The sequence below is a fragment of the Micromys minutus genome (genome assembly GCF_963924665.1).
Source record: "Micromys minutus genome assembly, chromosome: 14".
Taxonomy (NCBI): Eukaryota; Metazoa; Chordata; class Mammalia; order Rodentia; family Muridae; genus Micromys; species Micromys minutus.
This window is the reverse complement of record NC_137983.1, coordinates 10,149,467-10,162,595: the sequence shown is the minus strand read 5'-3', so window position 1 is coordinate 10,162,595 and position 13,129 is coordinate 10,149,467. Positions and strand designations below refer to the sequence as shown.

General features: G+C 41.8%; 1 protein-coding gene across 4 annotated transcripts in view; it reads right to left on the bottom strand.

Moving 5' to 3' along the window:
• Positions 1 to 13,129, bottom strand: part of PALLD (palladin, cytoskeletal associated protein) — a 375,798-nt gene that overhangs the window by 183,392 nt on the left and 179,277 nt on the right. For all 4 annotated transcript variants that reach the window (XM_080928550.1, XM_080928551.1, XM_080928552.1 and 1 more), the window contains exons 5-8: positions 12,097 to 12,202; positions 9,713 to 9,787; positions 3,248 to 3,389; positions 2,315 to 2,338 (exon numbers count right to left, since the gene is read on the bottom strand). In XM_080928550.1, coding sequence (XP_080784676.1) covers positions 2,315 to 2,338; positions 3,248 to 3,389; positions 9,713 to 9,787; positions 12,097 to 12,202 — 347 coding nt within the window. The remainder of the gene's footprint in view (positions 1 to 2,314; positions 2,339 to 3,247; positions 3,390 to 9,712; positions 9,788 to 12,096; positions 12,203 to 13,129) is intronic.

Below are 13,129 nucleotides of genomic sequence, written 5' to 3'. Positions count from 1 at the left end.
TTCCAGTTGCACAAATGCTCGGGGAAAGGAGTCAGCTAGTTTCTCCTTAGCTAAATGTGTAATCCTAATGGACCCATATCTAGATCCTAGGGAATTTCAGCTTTATTTTTAGAGCCTTGAAGTGTCTTACCCATGAATAATAAAGGCGGTGAAAAGAAAAACTGGGTACGAATGAGGGAGTTGATGAAGAAGGGAGGGAAGGAAGGTTGTAGGGCAGAGAGAGACAGAAATGAGAGACCAGGAAACAACCGTGTCAGAGGAAGGAAAGAAAGAGCAATAAAACCTGTTTAAATATTGTCCTGGATTTCAAAGGCTATTTGTGTTTTAGCATTTGGAAAACATCACGGACCGAGACCTATAAAATTTATCTCTAGCCTCAGATGTTCTGTAGCCGTGTGTGTTTTTCTCTTTCTACTTGACAGTGATTAAGATACAGATGTTGGAGAAGCCAGCCCTGCATGCGTTCTTTGCAGCCGAGTGAACCAGTGGCTGATTAGATATAGTAACCAATCAGCTTGTTTAAGAAAAGTAAGTCGTTTGAAGATGTACGCACGAACACACAGTCCCTTGATATAGAAATATACATCTGTGTGTTTATTAGTGCGGGTATGTGTACATGTGAGCATGTCTCTAAAAATAGAGGTTGGCATTATATCTTTCCCTTATATCTTTTCACACATATGTCTGTCTATGTATGTATGCATGCATGTATATATGTATGTATCTATCTATTCTCATCTATCTGTGTGTCTATTTATATTTTAATATTTTTATTTATATATATTTATATATTTTATTTCTATATTTATAAAACGCATTTTATAAATATATAATATATATTTTTATATATATTTATTTATATTTTTAAATATTTATTTACCTTCATTTTATATGTATCAGTGTTTGGCTTGCATGTTAAGTGCACCATGTGTGCAGGATGCCCGTGGCGGTCAGAAGAGGGCGCTGTAACCACTGGAACAGAAGTTGCAAATGGTTGTGAGCTGCTACGTGATTGGTTGGAGCCCAACCAGAGTCTTCATCAGGAGCACTGAGTGCTCTGAACCACTGCACCATTCTCTATCCATCTACCTTTAGTTTTTGAAACAGGTTCTCTCACGGGATCTCAAGAATTTGGCTGGGCTAGTTGAGCAATGGAGTTCAGGAATCCATCTTTTCCTGCCCTGCCCATGAGTTACACATGCCTGGCCTTTACTTTTTATGTGCATTCGGGATTAAGTCTCATGCACCACACACGGACATTCCATCCATTAAGGACCTAACATCATTCAAGATTACACAAAGACATATCGCAAATAAAACACAAAGCAGTCTTTTTCCACAGCGTGGAAAGTGACTGCTCTTTTTGATGTGGTGACCCACACACTGAATGGGGTGGCATGCTTTAGCTGTAACCCAGAAGCCACTAGGTCAATTCCAGTCCTTCCCAAAGGATGTTAAGAATCAACCTTTCAACGTCCCGTCCTAAATGAAGAGCATCACTAAATGGTTTCAATGACCTGACACTCAGATCTGACAGGCTCCGGGGCAGAGAACACTGCCATGCCCCGTTATAACTAACTGGGAACCTTAAAGTTCCCAGGCAAGGGTCAGGGCAGGGCCACGGCTCCAAGGGCACATTTGGCAGCATCCACTTGCTGCTGCAGCAGCAGCAACAGGGAAATGACATGTTTTTCTAACCTTTGTGAAGAAATAGTGGGACTGTGTCTTTGCTGATGGGAAAAATACAAAAGAAAACAACCTTGGGGGGCGGGAACAAGTACTATGAGATACCAGGACACGCAGCTTTTTGGTCCATGGGGAGTCATAAATATATACAAGGTCAAAGGCAAAAAAAAGAAGCCACTACCCCCACATACACACACACTTGGATCACAGAGCACTTGGGTGAGGTCAGATGAACTGGTAAGGAAGAGAGATCCTAGGACATGGTGACTTTCTTCAAGCTTTTACTGTGGTCAGCAAAAGCTTAGCCTGCAACAGATTTGTCTTTTCTACTGGAACTTTAGAAAGCTTTACTTTTGGATCACGAGTCTGAGTATAAAACACTATATCTGAAAAAAGCCGTAAGTCACCCAGCCCAATGTTCTTGTCTGAGCAGAATGTTTTACTAATAAAGAATGATGAGGATTGCAGTGCACAGACCCCGTGATAAAGAAGACATTGTTTCAAGACAGTTTCATGTTCCTGAGGAATTGCAAACACACCACTGAGTGTGGTGTGTGGCTTTGAAATAGAGACAAAGACCCACTGAAAACCAAAAGATACATTTACCCCAATAGCAGAAAGCTCTTACCCGGTTCAGCTGTTGATCTTGGTTCTGTTTATGTGAGAAAGGAAAAAGAAGAGGGGATAGTATTAGAACAGGGTCTCAGGGATAATTAACCTACCCCTTTCTTCCCATGGCATTGGTTAGGCTTTCTGTGCAAAAACCGCATGGACCACCTCTGTACAGGACAGAGTTAAGGCACCAGCCACCCAGTTCCCATTTCCATGCATACAGAACCGCACGGGGAAGTGTGACACAAGGTAGTTCCAGACAGGCTTCCAACGATGACGAGTGAACCTCTCCAAATGATTTGTCCAGCTATGTGAGTATGTGGGAATTTTTATCCTAAAGAAAAGGCCTACAGATCTCATTCACTTCAAAGGGGCTCCTGAGCTTGGTTTGCGTCATTCTTCCATAGAAATGAGTAGACAGGTTCTCTTGTGTATTCTATTGGTAGCATTTTGGAAGAGGTTAGAAGGCAAATACCAGCATTAAGGGCCAACTCTATGAATATCTTGAACAAAAAGAGCATCTACTCTGGCCCTGTCAATGCAAGGAGTGGCCTATCATTTAACAAACACCGAGGAGAAGCTTGAAGGCGTTACTGCAGTAGGCATTTTATCTGACAAGCTACGTAATACCACGTGACCAATGTGACCAAGGCCATGTCCCTAAGAGTCTGTATAGAAGGCTGAACTAGGGAGGGAACACTCACATTGGTGTTAGATCTGTAGATGAGCAACCAGAGAAGTTCTTTTGATCCCACATTTACAAGGTGCTGTGAGGAAGGGGAGGGCACGGGGAGGTGTTGAGTTACATTAATTGACTCCCTGCACGGTACGGACCATCTAGTCCCATTCCACTTTGAAAACACAAAAGAGCTCATGTATGTCTTTTTTACTTTTCCGGAAACCAGAAACAAATCCAGCTGAAACTCGGGAGAAGGACACCTCAACTTACTTTTCTGGAGAATTCTGAAGTCCGGAGAGTCCTGAATCTCACTCCCTTGCCGGAACCACTGGACCTGCAGCGGGGGTGCCCCTCTGACCCGGCATTCCAGGACCACCACCTGGCCCTCCGAGGCTGCCGTGTTCTGTAGTTCCTGAAATTTAAGAAGCAAGTGACCCTCTCAGACTTCACACGTCCTTAAACAATCTCACAATAGGGAAGAAAGATGCCAAACCTTAGACAAAACCCCAGAGGAACAAAACCTTCACAAAGGGGTTATCAGAAAACAGACTCCTGTCTCAGGCAAGGATGAATTCCTTAAAATCCAACGGTCCCCAGCTTTTCATGATCTCTGGGTCATGAGATTAGATGGGTTTACCATGAGGCCTGTGGCACCTTTTGGGCTGTGTACAGATTTCTACTGACCCTTCTTGTTTGTGGGGTTTGATGGTAACAGCTGTGGCTTTCCTTTATGGACATTTAGTGGTAAGCTGGTGGAATGCAAGCTTCCAAACACTTAGATTCCAAATGACTGCAGGATCCTCAGGGAAGCCAGATAAGAAAAAGACTAGAGTTTGTTTTGGCAGGCCCCCACCCTTTCACGTGCTCCCCAGCACCCCTGCCTGCCTCACCAGCTTCCTAAGTCAGGTTTACGAAGCTAAGAAGTTTGATATTTTTTTCATTTCAAGATTCTGAGTCAAATAAGACAACCGGCCACATGACAGCGTGTCTTTCTTACTGACCTTCACCTCTGCCTCTTTTGTAACTGACTTGTCATTACCCTACTCCAACTGCAGGATAATGAATTTTTATGATGCAAAAGCTGAATTAATTTAACTTTATGGGTACAAAGAGGTGAAGTTTTTGTACTTGTTATTAAATGCCAGAATGCTTACCATTTCCTTACTTATGCCCTCTCCCTACTGCTCCCCGCCCCCACTGAGATGAGCTAGTGAGGGGCTATTCACTCATTCAGACCCTGAGAATTTTACTAGACTTAGATTTACTTGATTTATATACCTTATAAGGTGTATAGGTCATTTGAAATAATCAAGTCATGATTAAAAAAAAAAAAAAACCTACCTATGAGCAAGCTAATGGACAGAATTCATCGGGAAGTGTGTGGACTTCAGGCAGGTTTGTTTTGCTTTGTCTTTTTTTTTTAAGGGTCTGGGGGAATAACACCTAGTCACAAATCTTATAGCAAATGGAAAAAAAGTAAAGCATTTCAGCAAATGCTCTGTAGGATATGAGTGAAAGCACTGTGCACATTCTAAAAGCCGACAGTATCTGCCAATGAATTATTAAAGGATAAGAATAATGTCTGGTTCTGGGCAGTTTAGAATATTTTATATATGTATATATAATGAAAAGTTTAAGGTTATCGGCTACTGGGTTTGGAGATGTAGATTAGCCAGGAGAAAGCTTCAAGTCTCATTTACATTCAGCACAGACAGGAGGATCAGAAGTTTAAATTGATCCTCAGCTATATTGAGAATCTGAGGCCATCCTGGGCTACCTGAGACTTTTCTTTAAAAAAAAAAAAAATCAACTAATAATTGCGTTCTTTATGATTGCATTTTTTCCTCCATCTGTGTTTCCAAGTGTGGCGAGAAGTTGGTTTTAAGTGTCTTTTCATGTTTTACTGTATTTCTTTCTTCACTGTGTGTGACACTGGGCTATACACATGCCAGAGGATAACTTGCAGGAGCTGGTTCTCTCCTTCTACCCTGTGGGTCCCAAGGAATAAACTCAGGCTTGGTAAAAAGGGCCCTTATCAGATGGGACATGAAGCTAGCCCTAATATCTCTGACTTTTAAGTAAATGTTTGTAGTTTATGAAAATAGCCAGAGATGAGTTAACTCACTGTTTCAAAGCACAGTGTGCGGTCCAGCTTCTATGGGTCAATTTATGAAATAGCTCCAGGAAGCTAATTCTGGTTCATAACAAATGACACTCAAATATTTTTCATGCTTGATCTTTTAGGCATCAAAGGAGATCAGATTTATTCCTATTATGTGGCTTTTTCCCTGTGTTTAAAGGCAAGAGAGTTATCAAATGCATAGATTCCTATCGATGAAGGGCGACGGAAATCTATGCTTGCTCCTAGACTTTAGTTCTAGCTTGCCTTCTTCTGTAATGACAGGCATGCACATGCTAATATAGTCACTCACACACACACACACACACACACTCCACACACACACACCACAATACACACACCACACACACTCCACACACACACACCACACATACACACACACAACACACACACAACACACACACATACACACACACCAAACACAGACATACACACACATACACACACACCACACACATACACACACACACCACACACACACACCACACACACACACACACACACACATATACCACACATACACCACACACCATATACCACACACACACATACACACACACACACACACACACACACACACCACAATACACACACCACACACACTCCACACACACACACCACACACACACCACACACACACACACCACACACACACACATATACACACACCACACACACACACCACACACACACACACACACACACATATACCACACATACACCACACACCATATACCACACACACACATACACACACACACACACACACACACACACACACCACAATACACACACCACACACACTCCACACACACACACCACACACACACCACACACACACACACCACACATACACACATATACACACACCACACACACACACACACACACACACACACCACACACATGAGTGCATGTGTCCCGGATGGTTAAGCCCAGTAAGCCGCTAAGATAAAGAAGCCTCAGAAATACAAGGAGGAGCTCTCAGAATGATGGGAACCCCCTTCAGAGGCTGTGCTTTGCCATCTGAATCATCAATCAGTGCAGCATCTGGAAAACCTGCATGATTCAGGATCCACACAAATCACGTGCACTTGGTATTGTGGTTCCCTGGCAGGCTCTGAGGGAAGAAAAGCCCTTTGGAGGGGCCATCGTGTGAGCACCACGTTACCCATGCTGGGGCTCTGTACAGAAACGTGAGGAGATAGATGGGGTACACCTCTGACGGTAGGAGCCCACCTGGCCTGCACCGTCACCGTCATGCACAAGAAGAACCCAGAGAGTCAGGTGATGAGTTAAGAGCGGATGCAGGATCGCTGTCTAAACCTGCTCCACTAAACCCTGCCCAAAAAGGATGCTGCAAACCTCAGGGAAGAGGAGAAAGCAGTTACTGGGAAGAGATGCATCCTGCAGAAAGCAGGCCAGGCACACCAGGTACCAGGTCAGAAGGCAGAGATGCACATAGGTCTTCCACACCATCTCTGCCCTTCATTTCTTACGAAGGCAACATACATTAAAAGTAGTATTTCCTAGCCATGTTGTTAGTACGTAGAACAGTTCACAATTTGATTTCTGTGTGTGATGATGGTGGTAATAGTGGGGGTAGGGTGGGTGTGGGGTGGGGGGTGAGGATGATGACTGTTAATAGTATCTGTGTCCTAGCAGTTGGATCGCAATGGAGGAATCTGAGGTTTTAGTTTTAGATTTTGAGCATGCTCTTGGTGCCCAGGAAGGAATCTCATATTTACACATGCCAGGCCATGACAGAGAAAGCATTTGTTCTTGGGATGAAGGAAAACTAAACAGCACCTCTGTGTTCCTCCACCTGTATCCCCAACATGGACTTGAGCTATTTAAGTGAAGAGTCATGGGAAGGCTGGTCACAGCAGTGCAGTGCTGAAAATCCCAGCACCGAGAAAACTGAGGCACCGAGAAAACTGAGGCAGGAAGAGGGTGACTTGGAGGCTAGCCTGGGCTAAGTACTAATATATCTTCAACAACTCCAAAAAAAAAAAAAAAAAAGCCAGTAAAAGGGTGTGTTAGCCTCTGATGCCCCTAAATCAGCTGAGTCATGGTTAACAATGCAGGATTTAATAGTCTTCCAGAGATGCCCTTGAGGAGTTGGCTGTGAAAAACTCTTCCACTTTATGCCGACTGAGCAAGATCCCTCTAGGCAGTCCCTGCTCAGAGCGTCAGAAGAAACCATGTTTCAGAGACTTCGGTTTCTCAGGGTCTTAAAGGATTTCTTTGCTTTTATTGTTTCTAGCTTTTTTTGGAGGGTTTTCCAGCTGATACCATTTGTCTCCTACATTAACTGGGAAACAGTGGTTGTGTGGGAAGAGGCCTTTTTAAAACTCAGATTCAGAGGCAAAATAAAACCATTTCTCTGCACAAAGATAACAAAGCTGCTTTTGGTATGGCCTGAAAAGTTCTTTCTCCCTAGCGCTCTCTCTCTCTCTCTCTCTCTCTCTCTCTCTCTCTCTCTCTCTCTCTCTCTCTCGGGTTCATATTCCCTAGTCCAGGCTGATCCTGAACTCACTGCACAGCCCTTGCTGGTCTTGAACTTACAGCACTCGTTTGACTGCAGCCTTCAAAGGACAGTGATGAGGCACAAGAGTCACTCAGGCAACCTCAGGTGACTACGGAGTTGTTTTTCTCATATCTTCAGCTGGCAGGGAAGTTTTCGGGTAAAACTATGGAGTCCCATTTATTTTATTTATTTATTTTTACCTACTAAAGAATCCCTTTTGTCCTCAAGTGTCTCTAGTTATTGGGATATCTCTGCAGGTGCTATTCTGACTCCTTGGCGATTTGAGAAGACTCATGCCTTTATCCAAAGGGCACTGGATTTGGGATTTGGATCTACTTTAAATATTGGAATGTTTGCATATACATGGGGATATCTTGGCCATAGGACCTCTCCTAGTTAGCTTCTTCTGGCCTGGCATTATCTGCTGAATTTCAGTTGAGGGATTGCTTCCATTGGATTGTCTTGTGGGCGGTCAGTATGGTATTTTCTTGATGACTAATTGATGTAGGAAGGTCCAGGCCCTTATGAGTGGTACAGATCCGTCTGCAAGGAGTCTTGGGTTGTATAAGAAAGCCTGCTGAGCAGAAGATAGGGAGCCAGCCAGTAAGCACAATTACTCCTTGGTTTCTGATTGAGTCCTTGCTCTCACTTCCTTCAATGTCGGAGCGTAACGGGAAAGTCCAAGCCAAATAGACTTCTCCTCCCCAAGTTGCATTTGGTCATGGGTGTTTATCACAGCAACAAAAAACATACTAAGACATGGTCCCAGCAAAGGTCAAATTCATGAATGTTTTCTGAACACTTCACACGCATATCCCAAGGGAATTTTTACAGCGTTTATAGTACATCTGTGCACTGACTGAGACTTGTCACATGAGGCCGAGTATAGGACCTTCCACTGAGGCATCAGTCAATATGCAAAGATTTAGTCTTTAAGGCATTTCAGATTGGGAATCCTCAACTTTCACTGTAGCTAACAGCCCTTTAGGGAGCCTTGGAATCTTGTAGGATAAATCCATTTCTTCTATCATGGTACCCCACTTATTTCTTCAGTAGGACCCTGTCTATTTGCAAAATCATTTTCCCTACCACACGACTTTTGGAACCAGGTTACTAAAGTTTATATCAAACAAATGGAGAAGCAAGGAACTTGTTGGGAGTTCAGCAAACTTTGCATCAGATATAGCCTATGTTGGGGGACTAAGGACTTCATTCATTAGTCTTTCTAGATGACAATGGCTTGGCTTTCCTCTTATTCGGCCTTTTAAAATGTCCATCAGTGAAGTTTTAGACTTTCTCCAAAAGCACAGAGAAAGAAAGACAATCTGCATGGACTGGTTTCTGACTTCTGTAGTCACAGTCACCCAAATGCCAAGGGACTCATTCAACTTGACAATGTAAATCTCCAACTTTAAACAAATGGAAAATTAGTTGTCTTGTTTGTTTGCTTGGGTTGATTTGTTTTGTTTTCTGTAAAGCTTCCTAGACCTTTCAAGAGGTTTCCTTGATAGTACAAAAAAAAAAAAAAAAAAAAAAAAAAAAAAAAAAACAATAAAATAAAAATAAAAAATAAAAGAAAGAAAGAAAAAGAAACAAGAAAATTGATTGATTTTTGGGATTCATTGTACAGACTAGTCCTGGCCTCAAACTCTTAAAAACCCTTGCACTTCTGCCTCCAAGTGCTGGGGCCAAAGTCATATACCACCATGCCCAGCTATAAAGAAAGAAAAAAATTTAAACGCCGAATTATTCATACCTCTCTTGACTTTCCCACTAGGGCAGACATCTGGCTTCACCTGCATACAACCATGTTTCTCAGTCTTGCATAAGAAAACAGCCATACAGTCATTATTCAACGAATACCTACCTATCCCCTAAGGTAACCATAAGAAAACAGCCATACAGTCATTACTCAACGAATACCTACCTATCCCCTAAGGTAACCATGATGATCTGCCTATTAATATCTTCATTTCAAATCTTAAGAGCTGCTGCATAAAGTCACATGTGAATGAAATTTAAGCACTAAAGAAAACATGGAGAATGAGACTTCCAGATGTCAGACCTTAGTAAAAACAGGAAGAAGGCAGCCCATGGTGGTTCCGTCAGGTCGGCAGAGATACGAAGTAGCACTGTGAACCTGAAAGAGCAGGGACACATGGATCAGATTCTCAATCTATAAATCTCTGAAGAGATGAGCTAAAGAAGCCTTTCATTGTGGCGACGGCTCCATGTGAATGATCTCAGGGTACGGAAGTGTTGCCACGTGTTACCCGCTAGTCTACTCTTACAGCACAGACGTTGTTCTGCCCCCTAATTTCACATCTGTTACTCTTCTCTGTTCAAAAGGATATTGGAGGCAAGAGCTCCCTGGGTCCTAGGGGGAATCTGAGAGCTTTTAAATGCTATTACCAAATGGATTTCTGTGTGTGGGACTTCCACAGGGGTCTCTTTAGACATTCTCACAGACACTATATTTTATTTTAAAATACAGTCCGGATTCATTGAATCAAAAAGGATAAGCTATTGGCAATGAAGGGTAAAGAAAGAAATGGAAACATCTGTCTATCTTATTTTTAATGTGAACTCTCAATAAAGGAGGATAGAAAATGTGAGTGAAAGAAATAAAACTCATTTATTGATGTGTAAAAAGACCTCAGGATACTGAACTTGTTACTGAATAGCATCCATCTCAGGGGAAGCGAAAGTTTTCACAGTTGTGAATGGGAAATAACAAGCAGTAAATGGAATTTGTGTGTGTGTGTGTGAAATTGCTTATCTTCAAGTAATCTGGACTTCCTTATAAATTGATAGCAATGATAACATTCGTCGGAATTCACTGTGGGACATCACAGTACTGTGGAGATACTATGGCAGTGGCAGACTTTTCATTGTCCCGGGAACTCTTTTTACTGGCTTGTGATTCGGGAGGTCTGTGTCTCACTTTTCACTATCATTGACATCCATAGGATACATGAACGCTTTTATAGTATTACCCCGGGCCACACACTGTTTGAAATGTCATAGGAAAACCAACTAAGAAACTCTCCACAACACCCCCCAGAAGACTGTTGGTATTGGATTCTCCAGTTTGTAGACAAAGGAATTAAGCCCAGAGAGGTTATGCTATTTGCTCAGAAATCCCTTCACTAAGTGTGTGGAGCTGGGATTCTAATCCAGGAACTCTGCTCCCATACATTAAACGTTTCTTCCCATTGGCTGCAAGGAAGAAATGATGAGCACGTCAACCTCACATCTGTAAACTAGGACGCACTACTGACATGTACGCCACACATCACTGTAGTGTTTGCATTTACACATCGATGTGTGTCATCCTCGTCTGTATCTCATGATAATTTCGGCCATATTTAGAAGCATCTCAAATGTTCTATTGACTGGGAAGGAGTGGGTACTGTTGACTTCTGCTTTCTGCTACGAAATATCCAGCATGGTGCTCAGCATTCAAGTAAATAGTAGCCCATAACTAAAAGCTAAAATCTTGGATGAGAACCACCCTTGGCTTTGAATGAAAACCCATGTTCAGTGGTGTAAAGGAAATATCTATCCTGGCTGCCATTTCTGGGTCACTTAATCTTGTTGACTCCCGTGAAGTTTATGAACACAAATATGTTTCCTCTACTGAGTTCATCTTTTACACGTTACTATGTATGACATGTAGTAGTTGTGATGACTCTGATAATATGATTCATGGGTAATAAAAACTGGTGGAAGGCATGGCGATTCATGTGAGACAGATCTCTTCACTAGAGTGTGTTTACATCCCAGGAGAGTTCGGGAAGCCTTCCACCACTGTTGGACTCCAAGAGTTCCATTATATCAATTCTTAAAGGTTTACATCATATCAGTGATTTACAAACATTTGATTTTTGCCTTTTACCTGAAGTGTGACGCTGATGGTGTTTGGAAAGTAAACCCACTACAGCCCCTTTCCTGGACTTGTTCTTTCTTTGATAAAACAGTCTCACATTGACCTCAAATCAATATTTAAAAACAGTATATTGAAATCAGAGAGTTTGAATTGTTTTTCTTTTTTTCTTTCTAAGTCATACTCTTTGACCTTTGGAGATGGGAAAAGTTCCTGTTGGTGCATGAACTTTTCTGGTCTCTTTAAATAAGATATTGAGAGGCTAAATGGGGCAAAGGATATCAGAATCATCCAGAGCTAAGGATTACGTCATTATCGGCCAGACATTCCTATTTCAACATTGGCTGTCGACTTACTGTAGTATGGGCGTGATTGCAGATATTCTTAATACACAAAAACACTAACCATTAGTTTTTCTTCCTCCAACTGTGTTTTTTTTTTTTTTTTTTTCCTCTGAAAATACTGCACGGGAATGTGTCAATTAGAAGCAAACGCCTATTCGTAAAACAGAACAGCCTGTTTGCTCCTGAACTCAGCTCCCTGAAGGCTGGAGGCACAATTACCTGTTGGACAGGCACAGACAAGGGCTGAATCACAGCTGTGGTCACTCCTGTCTTCGGAGACGAGGATCCGATTGTTAAGGAAACGGACGTTGTTTTCTTCTGAGCTCTGGAAAACAGCGAAGCTATTGTGAGAAGCTTTGTTGTTGTTGTGTGTCTTTTTTTTTTTTAAATCAACAATTGTTCTTTAAAACATTTTTACAGAAGACCTGGGTTTCTTTTTGTAGACCCAGTGTACTTCTGCTAACATTTGGTTCAGAAATTGGAACTTATAAAAAAGAGCTGTGTGGTCCGTCCATGGATAGAACAGACTTTACTAACCATACACAAGAGAGAAAATTAGCCAGAGGCAACTCACACTGATAAAGATTTTTAAGGTATTATTGATTTAAATCCCAAGAGAAAATAAGAACTTGGATAGCTTCAGTCTTTATCAGTTAGCAAATATTTGACATCTTTGCTGTTAGGGTCCTATATTTAAGTCAGGTTTAGTGTTTATCTTAGGGCTAAGGCTAACAGCTGTCTCTTTTACTGGCTTCTAATTTTGTTGAGAGTGGCTTGGAATTTTTGTCTTCTCTTAGCGCTGAGACTTCAATGTAATAGAAGAAAAGGACCCAGGGGAGCCCATTGCCAGGCCCAGTGTGGACTAGAGGGTATAGAATCTCTGACTTTGAACTCTAACTTAAATCAGGAAAAATGAAAACTGTATAATCTCCTTAGCAATGGTGACTATGTGATGTGGAGTGGACATGACTCTTTAAACTATATGAGTATTTTATTATTGTAATAGTCTTATAATACAGTACTTGTCTTAACGGGTAAGGATCTAATTAGGGGAATGGCTTTAATAAAATAGATATAGCTGTTATGTGTTTACTAGTAACTGGAAGCATTTGTTAGCACTTCTCACTATTAATGGAGTTTTCTCCCCAAATTCAGGTATATTTGGCTCAGATATACTTTTGTACAATAGAGGAGGCAGTAACATTTCTTCAGTAATGCACGTCTCTGTAGAGATAAACAAATTCTGGCCTTT